This window comes from Erithacus rubecula, assembly GCF_903797595.1.
Source record: "Erithacus rubecula genome assembly, chromosome: 4".
In the NCBI taxonomy this organism is placed as follows: domain Eukaryota; kingdom Metazoa; phylum Chordata; class Aves; order Passeriformes; family Muscicapidae; genus Erithacus; species Erithacus rubecula.
The window spans coordinates 66822729-66841882 of NC_136686.1; the positions used below are offsets into that span (position 1 = coordinate 66822729).

General features: G+C 45.4%; 1 protein-coding gene across 5 annotated transcripts in view; it reads right to left on the bottom strand.

Moving 5' to 3' along the window:
• Positions 1 to 19154, bottom strand: part of PLXNA4 (plexin A4) — a 424069-nt gene that overhangs the window by 330739 nt on the left and 74176 nt on the right. The window contains exon 4 of one of the 5 annotated variants that reach the window (XM_079303973.1): positions 11965 to 12081. The exons of the other annotated variants lie outside the window; for them this stretch is intronic. Coding sequence (XP_079160099.1) covers positions 12019 to 12081 — 63 coding nt within the window. The 3' untranslated portion in view covers positions 11965 to 12018. Of the gene's footprint in view, positions 1 to 11964; positions 12082 to 19154 lie in introns of those variants that run through there. 5 annotated transcript variants of the gene reach the window in all.

A 19154-nucleotide genomic window follows, 5' to 3' on the forward strand; every position in this document is an offset into this window, starting at 1 on the left:
TGTGGTGAAAGTGATGTAAATATACACCTCAGTTAATAAATAAATAAATCCTGGGACTGGAGCATGATTTCCCTCTGGAAGAGGGAAGGTTTGCACCTGGGAAGGAGGTGATATTTCCTCCCCATTCACACAAATTGCCACACAAATTCTTCATCCCTGCATCCCAGTGCCAGGTATTGCTGAGGTCCTGCCTTAGTGGTGTGGAAAAAACCTCCCTCAGCTTCACCTTTTGTTGTAGAACATCCACCAATCCCTGAGGATGCTCTTCTGCCATCCAGCCTGGGTGGCTCTGTTGGTCACAGATGGGACACCCTGTCCCAAGTTCCACAGACATGCCACCCATCCCAAACCCACTGATCTGCCCAAAAATAGTCCAGGGAGCTGTGGCAAGGCTGATCAAGGTCATGGCAAACCTTTGCTCGTGAAGAGAGATTAGCAGGAGCTCTCAGACTGTGCATTTCAGAGAGGAGATGAATGTGAAGAGGGATGATAAAGGTATATTAGAAAATGAGAGAGAGATCTTTTGTTCTTTCTGCCTCATAACACAAGGAAAAGGACAATCCCACGAGAAGAAAAAAAAGGAATTAAAATGTCCAAATACAAAACTGATAGAAGGAACTGGGTTTTTCCCCTGTGCTGTATCATCATGGGAACTTCTGAGGCAAAAATTCTACTGAGCAAAATGAAGAAGTTCATGTATTTACACAGCCAAAAAAGAAGCACTGCTGGGGAAAATATCTGCCAGCCATCAACCTGTGTGCCTGTCAGCACTGAGCAAGCCCAGGACACACTCAGGAGACAGCAAAGAAAACTTCTTCAGCTTTTGACAAAAGCTGCCCTGCCCAGGTTCTTGCAAAAGCAAATCTGCTGCCCAGACCCTGGTGGCACCCAGGGAGCTGTGCTAGGAGCTGGGATCCATCATTTTGCCATTCCCTGCTGGTTCTTTCTCTTCCACTCCTGCCTGGAGATCACCACAGCTCAAACCCCTCAAATCCCAGCCCACCTGCAGCCTCCAGCTCCTGCTCCTTCCAGCCCCATCTCCCCGACCCCACTCACCCCAGAGCAGCCAGGAAACCTCCAATGCAACAGCAAGGACAAACCTCGTGCAGAATTTCCTCTCTCCATCCTGGAGAGCTGTGCAGAGCAGCCAGAGAGGCTGGGCCAGCTGGGACAGTGCTGGCAGCAGCAGCCTGCAGGCACACAGAGATGTCAGCAGGGATGGAAAAACAGCAGAACAGCTCTGGGGCTGCAGGAGGAGAGGGCAGCTCTCATAAATCCTGTTTTCCCTGCTCAGCAGCTTGCCCAGCACTGTCAGGACATGGGGGCTGAGACTGAAATTAAACACTCTGACTGGGATGGGGAAGGTAAATCAGCAGCAGGTGAATCATCCAGGTAAAGCACAAGGTAGATGATGCAGGGTGGTTCAGAGCCTGGTGCTGATCCCATTTGGATTAAGGGGGTTGGTTTTCTGGAGGGGCATCTCCCATCCCATAAGTGAGCCCTGCTCATCACAGGGGTGCTGGTACCCCACTGTGAGATCACCCCCAGACATCTGTCCTCTCCCCCTGCTCAGAATTCCACCCAGGCTTGGTCTGGCCTTCTCTGCACAAAAATTACAGCAGCAGTGTGAGCTCCCCCTTCCCACCATTCTGCAAAAGAGGATTGGCAGTGAGAGGAGAGCAGGGTGTTCTGCTGGATCCCCAAAAACCTCTGGGGTGAAAATCCCTGAAAAAAAAAAAAACAAAAAAAAAAAACAACCCACCCACACAAGGAGAGGACAGTGAAGCAGAGAAAATGAGTCAACATGACATAAATGAGCTCCTGGGGAGCTGCACCCCACAGTTCCCCCAAAACTTGTGCAAAATATGAGGAAATCTCACTGCAATACCTCCCCCCAAGCCCCTCCTTCTGCCCTGCACTCACCCCCAAATGCAAAAAAGCCAAATTCCCCTATTTTTAAAATTTAATTTCTCCCATACACAAGCAAACAAACAACTCAATGCCAGAGGGAGAAGACCACAGATCCTCCCAGCAAAACCCCTCCTCAAACTGCATCACTGGAGTATTGGGGAAAAGGGCAAAGCTCTGGGGAAGCAGAGGGTGCCAGGGATGGAGGAAGGCTTGGAATTCCTTGAATGCAACACAGAAAATTGCATATGCATGAGGCTGAATGAGACATCCCCAGGCAGCACCTCCCAGCCTGGCAGTGGTTCAGGTGTGCCCTCCATTCACATCCTGGCATCCAAGGCTCCACCGTGGATATTTATTTTTTTTCCCTTCTTTTTCCTTTCCTTTCCTCTCTCCCTTTCTGGAGAGCGTTGTACTACGCTGGCAGCCTGCCATGCTCACGTCTGCCTCCCACTTCACCCCCATCTGCCATTGTTTCCAATCAGTTTAGGAAACAGCACTGAGAACAATTAGAAAAGATAACGAGGAAGAATTACATAATTACAGGCCACCGCATCCAAAGCATTTTCCCAGTCTGAGCTCTGCCTGGGGGAGGGAGAGGGACTTAATCACACTCTGTCTTTGCTTAACTTGACTGTCTTACCATCATCATCATCACCATGGTACCTGGAGAGAGTTCCCTTCTGCAGCTGGACACTGCAAGCTGCCACAAGAAAGGGTTTGTCCCAAAAAGCCATTTGGGTTTGGGAGGAAGGGATACTGGGGTATCTTTCCTCCTCCCATGCCTTATCTGTCTGGGGGAGGTTTCAGCCCTGCCCAGCTGTCTGCCTGGATCTTGTCAGAGCAGCAGACTCCACCGGCGGCAAGAGGGAAGATGCTCAAGGAATTAATCTGCTCTCGAGGTCCCCAGTGAGGCTTATGCAATATTCCCCAGCTAAGCCAGGCTCTGATGTGCCAGCAGGAAGATCATGGACTGCCAGTGAGACTGAGGGTGGATCCACACACTGAGACAAAGCTGTGCTGCATTACAGGCACCAGCCCAAACCCATTCCTGCAAGGACATTTTGCTCCAAGGAAATCTGGTTGTGTGGCTGTAGTTCACCAGGTTACACACCTGGACTCTCCTTCACCCCTCCCACCCAAGTCCTGTGTCCTGGGTTACAATGTAAAGATGTGCCCAAACGTCTGTATTCTGTCACCATGTGTTGAAACCAGGTGGGGCAGCGATCCTTATCTCTGTGGAGATATCCTCTGTTAATGGGCCAGGTGTTAAGAACCAAATGGGACAGTGTCCTTTATCTTTCCCACAGCCCATCCTCCCTCCAGGAGATATCTCCTGTTCATGGCCACTGAATTCCAGGGCATGGCTGATAAAATTCCATCATCCCACTGGGAGATGCTCCACCCAGGAGGAGGAGCCAAACCTTTCCTACCCCGATAAAAACTGAGATTTTGGAACATCAGAGCAGCCCTTACCCACTGGATTCCAGAGTTCCAGAGTACAAGAGTTACCAGATCTTTCTACAGGATCACTGTTTCAACAAGATCACTTCACCTAGACTGCTACCACCACCCTACCTAGCAGGGTGTCAGGCTGTATTCTGACTGTGGTTTTTCTTTTGTACTATTGCATGTATTTTATTTTTCTCTTTTTTTTTTTTCCTATTAAATTATGTTTCTGACTTGGAGTCTCTCACTGGTTTTGCTTTTCAAAACCATCACATCCTGCTTAGCATCTCACCTGTGTGGCCCCATTGTTCCAGTATTTTCCCAATTATCTGCAGCCACACCAGGGTTCCTCCAGGTGGCTGGGAGGTGAAGCCAGGAATGCCAGCACTGAATGGCTGCTTCTTGCCTTGCTAAACACCTGCCTAATTCCCCTTCTCCAGTTCCCCTGCCCCTCCCCACAGCAGGTTCACCACCTGCCACCTCTGGCATTAGAGCTATGGGGGAATAGAGCTCCAGGAAAGGAGAGGCTTTCCCAGGAGAGAACTGTCTTGGATGCTTTTCTTCGGAGGATTTCAAAGCAATTCTCCTGTCATCATCCTTGTGCAGATGGAGGCAGGGGCTGCTATGTGAACTGATATTTGATCTGGCTTCAGAGCAGCTCTGAGCTCACTGCATCCTCCTTGCCTCTCTGGGGTTGATTTGCTGCTCAGTTATTTCTGGGAGCAAAACAAAAAAAAGCATCTTCGAATTTAAGAATCCTCTCCTTTGGCTGTAAGTGACTCTTAACGGACATCAGAGTAATTAAAAGTCTCCCAAAAGCACAGGAACAGGGAAATGCCTTTGATAGCTGCTCTGAGGATGGAGGCTCTCTCATCCTGACTCAGTGTGTCACAGATGTTAACTGTGAATTCCCCTTCATTCTTTAACCTCCTGAGCTCAGCAATTCCACCATTGCCACGTCCTTCCTGATCCAGGTGTAATTCAGAGCTTTTGAAATTAAACCCCTTTCATGACACCTTTGATTGAGACGTTCCTACAGAAGGGCTCCAGGGCCTCTCTGGTCCCTTTTAAGATGCCATGAAAGTGAGGAATTGTCCAAGCTTTGAGGGAGGGCTTGAAATTTGAAAATCCGAGAAATAATGCACAACATGAGGATGTACAGAAGTTCCTACAAGCTTGGAGAAAAAGGGTTGGGCTTTTTGGAGGTTTCTTCTCCAATTTTAGCTGCTGGGTGTTCCCCACTTATCATCAGGTCTTGCTGGGCAAGCAAAGCATTAAGAGATCCTTGTCTAAAAATACCCATTTTGGCATTTAAAATAATGACAAAAAAATATTTTAAATAATGACATTTAAAGTCAGAGCAGCCCAAGCTTGGGGAATGACACAGATAAACAATGCAGAAGTTTCCAAATGAACTCATCTGAGAACCATCATCACAGGGAGTGCTCAGACCTGGATTCACATCACATAAATTTAAGGTAACTTAGGAAACCAGTCACTGCTGCTGCATCAGGCAGTGAGAGGGAGCAGGCAGCTTTGGAGAGCAGCTCAGAGCCAAGGCAGGAACACACCTGGATGGAGAAATGGCTCAGCAGAGCCTGGGGAAGGTTCTGGTGGAGGTGTCCTCACCCAAGGCAGGGTTGGAATTTGATGGTCTTTAAGGTCCCTTCCAAACCCTTCTGTGATTCCATGAAGCCCAAGGGAAGCCTGGCAGCTTAGGTTGGGCTTGTTGAGGATTTTACCAGAAACACATGAAATAAACCACAAACAGGGGCTGCAGTGTCATTAACTTCCCTCCTGCTGAGGATGTCTGGACAATGATGCAATATTGAAAAAAAATAACAAAGTTTTCCTATATTTTATCAAGTTCATGGAAGGTTACCTCGGATTTCAGAACTCCTGCTATCATTTAGGTTGGAAAAGCCCTCTAAGAACACTGAGTCCAACTATTGTCCAGCACTGCCAAGGCCACCAGTGACCCTTGTCCCCAAGTGCCACATCCATATGGCTTTTAAATCCCTCCAGGAATGGCAATTCAACAACCCCTTCAGTGAAGAAATTTTCCCAAATAGCCAATCTAAACCTCCCCTAGCACAATTTAAGTAATTTCCTCTTGTCCTGTCCCTTGTTCCCTGGGAGCAGAGCCCAACCCCACCTGGCTCCAGCCTCCAGGGAAGTGTAGAGGAAAATCTTTGGAACTTTTAGAACATGACAGAAAAGCCACCCCAGATTTAGGGCTTCACTGGATGCAGTAAATCACTGAAATAACTCCTCCATACGATATAATAAAATAATATTTAACAGCATAGTATCATATCCTCAATAGCTCCTGCAGAGAGGAGTTTCATGCAGAATTTGAAAAGCTTAGGATGGACTTGGAAAGAGCCAGGAGAATTCCCAGGGAAGGGACAAAAGCAGCAACACACAGGGAGGAGCCTGTGTTTATGCAGATGCTTCTGTGTTACAGAAAAAACCCACAAAAACAAAGCAGGAGGTTGGTAAAAATAAAATATTCCATGCCTGAGAGGAGGGCTGAATGATCTAGGAGGAAAATTCTCCTCAAAGCTTTGCAGGGGTCGTCAATGGCCCTTCAGCACAGCTGCATAATGACACCACCACAGGAGAGGGGCTGCTTTTCACCCACTTGAGAGAAATGAAAGCTCCTCTGCCAAGGTGGGGAGCCCAGGCAGGGGTGAGGAAGGAGGAGGGGGGTCCCTCTTTTGTCTCCCAGAACCACTCCTCATGGCACTGGCTTGATTTCCCATTGTTCCAAAGGTGGTTTCCCATCACGATTCCCAAGAGGGGTGAGGTGGTGGAGAAGAGTTCTGGTGGGATGAACACCCCACCCTTCAGAGCATCCCAGCTGGGGTCCTCTGGCAGGAGGGTTTCACTGGGATATTCTCCCCTGATCCCAAAACATTGTGACCTTCCAGGGTCCATCCAGACAACTGGAGAGGGTCTCCCACCCTCCCAGGGATGAGCAGCTCCTCTCTGTACCTTTCCTGGTCCCCAGAGCCTACCTGCAACACCTCACCCCAGGAGAGCAAATCCCCAACAAAACAACAGCACGGAAAAAAAGCAGGAGTGGGGAAAGAGGAGGGGGGTCCCTCTTTTGTCTCCCAGCACCACTCCTCATGGCACTGGCTTGATTTCCCATTGTTCCAAAGGTGGTTTCCCATCACTGGCATCATTCCCAAGAGGGATGAGGTGGTGGAGAAGAGTTCTGGTGGGATGAACACCACACCCTTCAGAGCATCCCAGCTGGGGTCCTCTGGCAGGAGGGTTTCACTGGGATATTCTCCCCTGATCCCAAAACACTGTGACCCTCCAGGGTCCATCCAGACAACTGGAGAGGGTCTCCCACCCTCCCAGAGATGAGCAGCTCCTCTCTGCACCTTTCCTGGATACCAGAGCCCACCTGCACCACCTCACCCCAGGAGAGCAAATCCCCAACAAAACAACAGCACGGAAAAAAAGCAGCATTGAGGGTGGGAGAGGAGGGAAAAGTGGTTTCAAAACCTGGACACATCAAGAGAGTGTTTCCATGGCAACCTCTTGTTCCTACAGCAGCTCCAGCCTGTTTTAATCAGTGGTAGCATTTACCAATAAACTCTGCTGGGGTCTGCTCTCCCTTCCCAGAGTACCTGTGCTGGGATGGGTGGGGCCAGGCATTGCCAGAGGCAGGGAACACCTTTGGGAAATGCTGCTGATTGTTTGTTCCAATGTGTGTCCAGGGATGGGGTGCCAGGGATGCTCCAGCTGTGCTCACCTCTGCACCCATCCCTATTCTCACTTCTCCTCCTGGAAAATCTCAACCCAAGCAGCCTCACCTCCTCATCAGCTAGCAACTCCAGTCCTTGGTGGTTTGCAAAGCTGCCCCAAAATCCTTCAGGTGCCAGTGCTGCCTGTAGGGAGCAAACCAGGGTGGAAAAGCTCCAGAGGGAGCTGCTGTGGTGGAGGACACAGGAACAAATGTGCTCATGGAGGAGGTGAACAGCCCAATTCTCAGCAATGGACACAGAGGATCTTGGGTTTGGTTATTCCCACTGGTCTGGCTCCAACACACTTTGATCTTTCCTGCCTGGAGCCTGTGAGATGCCAAATCCCGAGTTTTGCCAAATCCCAAAACCCTCACAAGAGTTTCCATGTTTGTAATGGTGTCATTTCTGAGAGTCCAAGAAGAAAAGGTTGAAAGGTTTCAAAAGGTTGAATTTCAGTTCTGGTTCAACTCCAGAACAGCAGGTCTTGGTTAGAGGGTTCAAATCAACTTCCAGTCCAAGTTCACCCCAATTCCCCCAAGATTTCACAGTGCAAATTTAACCCAATGGATCAAAACTCCATAATGTCCTTGGCCTCTGAAAAAAAAAACAAACCACTAAATTCCTCAAGCAGAAAGTGTCAGAACCCTCAGTTAAAAATCTTCATGTTTACTCTTTAAACAGCATCTGTCACATTTGGGTCTGAGTTAAAACTGGACAGAGATGTTGATTTGCCATCAACACAGGGCAAGCATTACCCACAGCAAAATATTTCTTAAAAGCTTGGAGAAGTTTGAGAAGTTTCTTTGTAAAATTGCAGCATTAAAGGTGTTGATATTTCATTTTGAAGGAATTTTTTGGCTGACTTTTTTAAATGACAAAAACTAGAAAGTATCAAAGTGAGGAGGAAAATATTTCACAAAGCTTCAAATATTTAACAATGCTCTCTGTTAAAGCATTTCATTGCCTTGCTGCTTTTTAAATGCTGTCATTTTAACAGAAAACTAGGGGGAAAAAGAGTGGTTTAGGTCAACCAGAAGATTTTTCCATGTGTTTTTGCTTTGAGCCACTGAACCTAAAATCAATTATTTGTACATGTTTAGCCCTGATCCATGACTAGGACTTATCCAGTAATTCAAATAAACACAAATTGACAGTAATCTCATTTTGTTTGGGCTTGCTCTCTGCAGATGTTCTAATGGACCAGTTTGCTTTCTGCAGATGGACCAGTTTAGCACCAGGGAATTTTTCAGGCATAAACATGGGGAGAAATTTTCAGGGAATGCCTCTGGAGAGCAAATTTTGGACACATTTATCTGCTTTTCTGTCTGTGGCAGAGCACAGAAACGAGTGGCATCAGACCACCAAATTTCATGGGATTGAGGTAAGTGCCTGGTAAATCTCCCTGCTTTTTCCAGCAGGGATCACCCCATGGACCTGAAGCAAGAAAATTCTTTGCACAAACCATGAACTGCCTCAGGGCATCCTGGGTGCTTAAGGTCTGCACAAAATAAAATTTGGGGAGGAAAAAATCCACCAGAGGCATTAAATAGAGGAACAGCACTTAAACCATCCCAGGAATTCCTCTTCCCTATGGCAAGCTCTGTTCCTGATGCCTCTGTGCACCTTCACTCCAGCTTTTCCCTGTAAATATTTCAAATGTTGGATGTCTCTGGGGACCCCCTGGGCTGAGCACTGAGCAGCTGAACACCAGCCAAGGTTAACAAATCAGAGTGAAATGTCACAGCTCAGCCCTCCCTTCCTTCCCTGGCACCCTCCAGAGAGTGGATCCGAGCTCCACAAGCCACAGGGTGTTGTTGTGTTTGTTTTTTTTCTTGTGGGGAGTTATTCCCATCTAATGCTTTGCCTGACAGCTGCTGTGATTAATAGGTGATGTGCCAAAAGCCACAGAGTATTATTATTATTATTATTATTATTATGGCAACATTTTGAGGTCACCAGCAAGAGCAGGGTCCCATTGTGCCAGGCAGTGCACACTGCTAGAAGTGGTCCCTGACTGATAAAACCTCCACAAAAACAGGAATTCCAGAGAACAGGCAAAAAAAAATTACACAAAATTCTAAGTGCTATGGGTTTTTTTTACAGTTTCATGCACAAGGCAAGCAGTGGAAGAGAATAACTGCCCCCCAATACCCTGAGACCCAACATGCTCCACCATGCTGGGGATTAATTAATGTTCATGCATAATCACTCCAGCATTTCTCAGAGTACATGCACAGCTGCAAGGTTGAGGTTATTGGGTTAGGTTCTATCTGCAAGGTTAGACCAGCACATTCATGAGCAAAAAAAAATTTAAAAAATCAAAAAAAACCTAAAATGGTGTTAGTGAATGTTAGAAATGCCTTCAGTACAGATTTGCTGTTGCATCCTGGAGATCTCAACATTCCCTCTTTGTCACATGCATGTTATCAGAACTGCCTCATTTCCTAAAAAGATGAACCTAAACACCAGGTCAGGGGATTTCTGAGAAATTTGGTGGCGAGGGCACAGAGAAAACCCTGAAATCAGAAGTTTGTTCAGTGTTGTTAAATGGATCCTACACCCAGCCCTGGAAGATTCTGCATCCCTCATTTCCCTACATCACAGAATTTATTGGAAACTTTCTGGTCTCCCAGGTGGAGAATACAGGTTCTGCTTGATTTTTGTCAGCTGGTGAGAAATGGAGATTAAGGCATTCAGAGGAAACATTTTGTGTCTCCTACAGTCACACAGATGAATTCCCAAGTTCAGTCAGTTGTAAAACAGGGGTGAGTAATGTTCTATCTCCAGTTTTCTGTCTGCCTTTGAGCTCAGGTTTCATTCCATCCCCAGTAAGACATTGATGTGCAGAGGGAGAGGAAACAACCAAAAGGTTTAAAAAATACAGGACTAAAAGCACAGACATAAATTATTATTTAAAAGCTGCAGTTACCTACAAGCTGTAAGTTCCTTATAACCCTGAAGTATTTAATTTTCAAGCTTTCTACAGGTTTGTGCCCAGGGGCTGAAATCTGAACCCTGCCTACATCCACTTTCAGCACTCATTCCAGAATTGATGGATTTTTCAAGTCTTCATGGACATCTGTGTTGTCAGCACTGGGGAATGAAAAAAGAAGACCCAAAACCAGGCTACCAACCAGACACTTTTTTTTTAGCTAGACCCAGACTGGGCACAAAGAGATTTAAGGACATGGCAGATCAATTTTAAGATTTTTTCCTGCTTTTTCCTGAAGGAAACCACGTGGTGGAAATAGGCAGAGGGATGTTTTCCCCAGTGAAATCCATGTTAATGACAAACATGAGGCCATTTTTCTGCTCTCTCAGCCTTGAACTGCACTGGCAAAGTGTGGACAAGTGCCCTCCTATTTTCTGTCACCCTCCTCTGTCTTTGCCAGCTGCTGGTGGCCAAGCTCTGGATCTCAGCTGTGTTATCCAAGTGAAGGTCTGAGACCTCACAAAATCCTCTCAATGTCATCTCCTCTGCTCCCAAGACCAAGGTGTGAGTCAGATCCAGAAAAAAAAACCCTTTCTCAGGGTTATTCCAGCCTCTAATGAAGGACAAGGAACTGAAAAGAGGCAGAAGGATTTCTGGAAATGCCTCGTGCAGCCACAAATTACTGGGATGTTGTTGAGGGCTGGGGCTCCTTTCCACACCCAACAGGAATAAATCCTCCATTATCACACTGCACAGTGTGGGGTTTTATATTGAGTAAAAGCCACCTCCACTTCAAAATAGAATAAATAAGAGTAAATAATCCTGCAAAGCTGCCTTGGATCCTGGTGGGATATTACATTTGTCCAGGCCTGCCAAGCCAAGCTTGACTCCATATTGTAAATTCCATTATCATGCACAACAGCCATCCTGGGAGAGAAAGGAAGTTGTTCCCCAATCAAACCAAATTTTCCTCCTTTTTGCAGTGCTGTCTCTGAACTAACCAGCCTGAAACTGCCTAGAAAACAGTCTGATGTGTAATTTATACTGTGGTGGAGGGAAATAATTTCCCTTAAAGATGAGAGGCCATCAAGTGAATCAGAAAACATTTACACCTGTGGAAGATAAGTTTAATGCAACAGTTCTGGGAGAATGAAATCAATAATTCCCCCTTATATATTTCCACTTTAAAAAAAAAAATTAAATAAAGACAAATAAAGCCCAAATCCACCATAACTTCTTGCAATGCTGCTGGTGGAATCAATCAAACCTCTTCCCTCCACGGACAGTTATGAACTGTCCCTTGTTTGTCCAAAGGATAAATCAAACAAGAGCTGGGGCTTTGCAAGTGCTTCTGAGCTTTTCTATGCTCATGAAAAAGTCATCATGTTTATCTCTGCAGAAGAAGAAGAAAAAAAATATCTCTTCTTAGGGGAAAAAAAAAATTAAAAAAGAAGGAGGCTTGAAGGCAAGAGCCATGTAGCACACCAGAGAAGAGTGGGGGAAAAGCACAAAGAGCACAAAGCCATCCCCAGCAGAACCTTAGCCAGAAACAGCCCCTGGAAATCCTTTCCCTCTATTACAGAGTGTTAAAAGAAAATAAAAACCAAAAAGAAGAAGGGATGGTTTTATCAAGGCTCTACAAAAGTTGAACTGCTCCTGGGAACCTCTTTTTTCTCCCTCTTTGGTTCTGAGGAATTCAGAAAAAGATGATTTCTCCTGTGTACACCACCCATAATTCCACTGTGGGATTTGATGTTTCAAAAGGAAGCTTCAATCTCCATCAATAAAAGCAAGTGCTTGAAGGAGATTATTCACCTGCCACATCACCTGGGCAGGAGGGAGCTGCTGCCTCACAGACAGGACTGACTTCACCCCTCCAAGTCCAGATCCAAGCAGAGCCATCAGCAATGGATTCTCCTCAAGTGTTGACAAGTTATTCTGCAGCTCTTCCTTCTCTCTGTGTCCTCCTCACATCTGGAGCATTAACCACAGCCTGGGCTCTCCCTTTCTCCCAGGGTTGGTTTGCTTTTTCTGAAAGAGCAGAAAAGATCTGACTAAAGAGGGAATATTCTTTATCTGCTCCAAAGGCAAAGCTCCATCTCATGGTTATTGGACTCTCCTCCCACTTAAATCTGAGGCTGTTTGCTGTCTGCTCTGAGCTCCCTTCACATTCTCCCTGCTGTTTGACTTTCCCCAGTTACCTGTCCTACAGACCTTGGGAAGAGACAGCCAGTGATAACCTTGGAGATAACTCTAGGTTTTCCATCTACTGGGAGGAGAGAAAATAGCTTTAAATAAAAATGTAAATTTAAAGCAGAAGGAGAACAATAGGTGATAACAGCAGCCAGGTCCTGCTGTCAAATAGCTCAGTGTAGTGTTTACCCTTCATATAAAGCCATGAAATAGCCAAAGGCTTTTCTGTTTTGAAAAGAGCCAGCAATGAATCCAGTTCAGTTCCTCTATTCTGCAGGTGCTCTCAGAAACATGAGTGATGGAAACAATTAATTAAAAGCACAATCAACAGCCCCTAAAGTCACTCTTTCCTCCTCTCTGGACCAACAGAGAGGTTCAGTTTCGTGTTCAGGGCTCATAAAAGCATCATCCACCCTAAAACATGGAGAAAAGGAAGGAAGAGAGCAGTTCCATCCTCCCAGGAGACAGCAGCCACCTCCATGCTCCAAAGGATGCTGAGACACCTCTCATGAAAAATTGAGACAAATCCCAAAGACTTTAAAAAAATATATTCCCTCAGAACTATTCTTTACAACACTCATGCTACTGGAAGCTGGGAAAATTAAACTGGTCCATGTTCACACTCTTCCTTTTTGGGTACACAGTGGGTTGGGCTGGTCCTAAAACTGACCAGCTGGACCTAAAACTTCAAGAATCTTTGTGAAGATGAAAGACAGATTTACCTCTTATTTAACCTCTCTCAGTCCAGACAAAAATAAAAAAGGTCATCTGGAATAGCACCAATTTCAGTGTAGGCAATAAAAACTGTTCTACCATAAGTTCATCTTATTTTGCTTTAGGAAGCATTAGGGAAAAGGGAAAATGGCAAAAGCAGAAAGCAGTGGGAGAAGGAGACAGAGAGAAAAAAAAACTAATAAGGAGAAAAGAGAAAAAAAAATCTACATTAAAACATGTATAATATACATAGGTGACACTCCAGAAGAAGCAGAGACCAGTAACCCTCAGAGCCAGCTTGTTCCTTGTCCACAGAACAATTCCCAAAAACACCACAAAACCCAGGTAATCCTTGAGGTCAGCTGGCTCAGAGGTTTTATTCAGATTCCCAACAGGTCATCCCATATCACCTATTTTCCTGTGGGAGCCTAATTAATTTTTTTTTTTCTGACTGGGAGAAGGATAGAGGTTCTGCTTTTCCTCGGTATGACTAAAAATAATAATAATTTGAAAATAATTAAAACTTGCAATTTTTAATCCAGAGGTGACTCATTCCCTGCAAAAGTCCCTCATTCTTACAGCAGAAAAGACAATGAACAATTGATTTCTATTAAATTTCCATGGAAATTGCTCCCTCCACCACCAAAAAGAAGCCACCAAAACCCAACAAGAACAAAAATCTAACAGTGTTAAAAGCTGATTTTCTCAGCAGGAAAGGAGATCCGAGGAATAATGTCTGTCAGGAGACTTGTCTCAGTTTCCAGGTGATTTTTACTCCATTCAGACTTTATATCTTGTGTCCATGTTTGCTGTTTTTGCCAAACACTTAACCACTCCATAACAACCCCTTCTTTACCAAAACCTCCTTTTCAGCAGCAAAAACTGAAATTTTCACTTCCATGCTCTCCCAGGACTTTATTTTATGGATATGCCAGATCCATCTAAACTTGTCCAAACCTCTTTTAAATTTCAGCAGCCAAGCCTGGATGCAGATCCCCTCTCTCCTCGCAGCCTGGGTTGTGCACACCCATTATTCACATTTGCATCAGGAGCACTTTGCAAGTGATCTGTTGGTTCATTGTATTAGAATTGCAAACAAATGGCATCATTTTCCCCTCACAGCTCTTCCTGGAGAATTCAGCGCTGATTTCCAGGCATTGTCGGGCTACTTGTCTGACACTTCTGCTTGATTTGAACCCTTTGAGATTTCTCTCTGCAGCCACTTCTGCTCATCAGTTCTTCTGCAAGAACTCAAGGAGCCCAGGCATCTGTGTCAGGCTCCACATTTCCCTGCTCTGTACATGATTTGTGGCTGCTTTGCCTTTGTGAAAAGTGGGGATTGAGGGGGCAAATTCTACGTTTCATGCAATTCCACTGATTTCAATATTTGCTGTGTGCCAGATGGGCACGTGCATTTCTATCCCACCCAGACCTCCAATGCTCTAGGCAATCAATGCAGTATTTAATCCATCAAGTGCTGGAATTTTTTTCTTTTTCCTATGTTGTTTTCTTTTTTTTTTTCCTTTTTAACAGACTAATGTGAATTTTCCATGGCTGTTGTTAGATCTGAAACCACAGCAAAATACTTTCAAATGCTGTCACATTCTTTGCTTGCATAGAGACCCATAATGATGGGTCTCACACACCTTCACAAATATCCCTGGATTCTGATGTGGCAGACATAGAGAGGTTTGGGATCTGGCAGAGGAAAATAGAGTGGCAACACTAGGAAATTATTTGATCCCAGTTTTGCAAAGCTGAGCCTTTCTGGAAGATCAATGCCAACAGAACAACCCATGTAAAGGTGGCACTGTGAAAAGTCTTTCTTCTCATCAGCGAACACAACAGGATACAAAAATTCCTTTTGGGATCTGTGCAGATCCCAGGAAAATCAGCAGGAATTTTTGCACTGTTTTCACTGGGAGCTGCACCTTGATGGAAGATTTTTAGGATATTTCAGCATATTCTGCCTTAGAACAATGAGATTTGGGCACCTTCATTAAGTGTCTTCACATCCCCATGGATCACAGAATCCCAGAATGGTTTGGGTGGAAGGGACCTTAAACATCACCCCATTTCCATGGGCAGGGACATTTCCACTATCCCAGATTGCTCCCAGCCCCATCCAGCCTGGCCTTGGGCACTTCCAGGGATCCAGGGGCAGCCACAACTTCTCTGGGCACTTCTTCCAGGGCCTGCCCACCCTCACAGGGAACAATTTCCTCCTAATAACTGATCTCAACCTCTCCTCTTAGTTTAAAACTGTTCCACCTCACCCTCTGGATTTACCCTGTGGATAAAGTCACTTTCTCTCTTTTTTTCTAAGCTAAGAGCTGCAAAGCCACAATGAACCTGAGCTACAATATCAGAGATCAGCTCTCCCTGCAAATGACCAATTAGGGATGCCAAGATCCAATCCATCTACTAATTTATGACTTTAAAACAAAGCACCAGGGCACCAAAGCCACCTTCATTCAGCACCAGTGCAGAATGCCCAGCTCACCAGGCAAAGGGGCTTTGGAATGCTCAGGGTTCAGGATGTTAAAGCAGGAAGCACAGGGAAACAATCAATTCAAGACAAGTGAAATTATTTGAGGCATTTAAAACCAAATTGTGCACTGGATAACACACTGAGTTGATGTTAACTACGAGGAGATAATTGACAAACCCTCCCAAACTTTGCTGACTGGATAACTGAGCCCTCATTCAGCTGGATTCAAAGTGATTCCATGCAGAGACCTGAGGGCATCTCAAGGCAGGGATGAGCTCCTCTCTGCTCCTCTGCCTCCCACTCAGCTCGTGGAAAGCCTGGCCCAGTGCCATTAATAATGATATCTCCTGGGTGTGTTTCCCTTCCAACTGGCTGACTGATTTTATTACTGTGGCAGAGAATTGCAAGATATGAAGTGCTCAGTGTAGCAAAATGACATTTGTGTAAGTTATATTGTAAATAGTTACTGACACGCTGACGTTGTTGGTAATGCAGGGACGGTAAGAGGCAATTAATTACATTAGTGCTTAATCAGCACTGAGCAGTGCTGCTCTGCTCTCCAGTCCAGCTGCTGAGGTGTCCTCTGGAGAGGAGGCTGGGGATGCTGCAGAGTGCTGCTGATGCCAAATGATGGCACTCAGCAAGGCTCTGCTCAACATCTGTGCACATCTGGAGCCAAGATGGAATAGCTGCCTGTGTGAGCCCTGAATGGATGGGGTGTCTGGAAGATTTCAGTGGTGTCCCATCCCTGAACTGAAGCTGTGAGGAGAAAGGGCCTTCACAGCCTTTTCCTGGTTCCTCAGATAAGCATCAAAAATCATCTTTCTTGCATTGTTTTTTTTTTTTTTTCCTGCCTTTTCTTCCCTGTTTCTTCACATCCTTAGAAAACCTCGCTGCAAATCTGAGAAACTGTTTCAGTGCTGGGATAACTCAGGCTTTCCCCATGTCCCCAAAAAAAATGTAGATCCAGGACAGAAAAGACCATTTCATGCCTTTATGGATACAATTCTCATGTTTATGAGAATGTCTAAACCCCTGGGATTTATGGACTCTGATATCTCCATTGCTTACTTGAGGAAATGGCCTCAAGTTGCACCAGGGAAGGTTGAGGTTGAATATTAGGGGGAAAAAAGTTTCATGGAAAGAGTTGTCAAGCTTGGGAACAGGCTGGGCAGGCCAGGGGTGGAGGGATTTAAAAAATCCTGGAGGGGTTTAAAAGCTCCTGGGGATGTAGCACTTGGGGACAGTGGTGGTGGCCTTGGCAGTGATGAGGGAATGACTGGACTCAATGATCTTAAGGGTTTTTTGCAACCTAAATGATTCCATGGTCCTGTTTTATAAAACCCATTATTTTGCTCGTCCTGCCAGAGTTCATTGCAGGTCAGACCCAGAATCTCTGAGACTCTGAATAGCCAGACCACGAGGGCAGAAAAAGACCTGTAAAGTCATCGAGTCTGACCTTCTTTTAGTGCAAGAAGAGGCTCCCTTGGGGACACCAGGGCAAAAGGACACAGAGAAACAGCTCTTGTGCTGGGAGAACTATTAACCCAAGGAGTTGAAAAAGTGACAGAGTGATAAGAAGTAGCCTGAGCATGAGGGATAACTTCCTGACAGCAAGAACCACCAGAGTGCAGGGGACAGGCTGGGGGGAAATGTGGGGAGGAGCAGCACTCGAGCCACTCACAACAAAATATATTGGAAAAGAAACCTGCAGTGACCAGGAGACTAAACTAAGCCCAGTATCTTGACAATAAGTCTTCTCCATAGCTAATAATTCACCAGCAGATATCTGGAGACACAAACAATGTCCAGAGAGGAATGCAGTTGACTTATTCCACTTCACTGAGCCAGCAGCTCCTCCAGTTCATGTGTCCCCTGGGAGCTGCTGCTGCTGCTGAACTTGGCTGAGCAGAGGGATTTGCAAAAAGGACAGAATGCAAATCCTTCCCCTGCACTGGCCAGCAGCAGCAGCAATGCAAGATCCACCACTGCATGTGTCCTTGCAGGCAGAAATGTCACAGCTCTTCAAGGTTTGCCATCTCCAGGGGACCCCAGGGAAGGCTCTGAGTGTCACCCAGGGGGGATTTGGAATTGAGGACAGGTCTTTTATCAGTAGAAAGCCATGCAGGAAACCTCTGCCTGATCCCTTCTCACAATTTCCACCTTCCTGAGAGACAGCACAGCCAAACAAGAATCACAGAATGGTTTGGGTTGGAAGGAACCTTAAAAATCATCCAGTTCCAGCCATGTCCATGCCAGGGACACCTTCCATTATCCCAGATTCCTCCAAGTCCCATCCAACCTGGCCTTGAACACTTCCAGGGATGGGATATCCACAACTTCTTTGAGAAACCTGTTCCAGGGTCTCACCACCCTCTGAATAAAGAATTTCATCCTAACATCTAATTCTAAACTGTCCTCTGCCAGTATGAAACCACTCCCTGTTGTTCTATCACCATCTACCATGGAAAAAAAAAATCACTTTCCCTTTTTTAAAAGTCCCCTTTAAGTACTGAGAGGCCACTGAAGAAGCCATTCAGCACCCCAATGATCCCTCCATGGACAACGTGCTCATCAACAGCTTCATGAAGCTCATGCTGATTCCAAAGATAAATCCAAAAATGGTTGGAATTATCCACTTCCAGGGTTGAAATCTTCCTGATTGGGGTAGGAGATGCTGGGATATCAGACCCAGAAAGATTGAGTGCATCCAGCCCTGGAGATCTGAGTGAGGGTAACTTGAGAAAATCCCACAGCCCCTGAATCAAAATTCACCTTCACTCCCTGGCTCTGCCTCTGACTCACTGTCTGACCTTGAGAAAGTCATTTAATCTCGCTGTGCCTCAGGATCTGGATTTAAAAAAATAATTATTATGGCTGATGTTTTATGGGAAAAGACTACTACCATATAAAACATCTTTCCAAAATGCCCTTTTCAAATCCTTCATCAGAAAACAACAAGCTACAGGGGGTGAGAATTGCAGAATCTTATTAAGCCTTTCCCAGTGCCTCAGTGCATTTGACTAACTCTCAATACACACCATGCCACATTTAAATCAAAATTTGAGACCATGAATTGTACATAAAACCTTCCATCTTACACCCCTGGCAGCTTAAAGTTCTAATGACTAATTGTATCTAATTAGTTATTTTGACATTTGCAAAGATAACTGGGTAATAAATCACTATTCCTAGCTAGAAAACTTTGACTTAGCATCTCCCCTCCTTCTTAATCAACTTCTGAGCCATTCATTAGGTTTTCATCCAGAAATCCTTTTTCAAACCATTGTCAAGCCACCAACATTTTTCAGGTTAAAATGAAGCTGGAGATTGGGTGGCTATTTTCTTATTTTATGGGGTGAAAAAAAAAAAATCCATGATTGCTGTCAGCCATAACACCATAATACATTCAACTTAGAGCTAATCTTCTGTAAAATAAACATTACTACAATTTTTCACCTCATTCTGAGCTCTCCAGTCAGAGAGCCAAGGCAGGGGTTTGTTGACAGCATTGTTGGCTAGAACAGCTTTTCTCCCTCTGTTTCTGGTTATCATCTCTGGGGAAGATGGTCAAAAATAGAGGGAGTTTCTGACCCTTCTTCATTCCAGCATCATTCCTCAGCTGGAATGGTCCTTCCAAGAGGAGCAGCCTTCATCATTCCCAATATGAGTGCAGCAGAAAATGAATGAAGAGACTGAGAGCTCA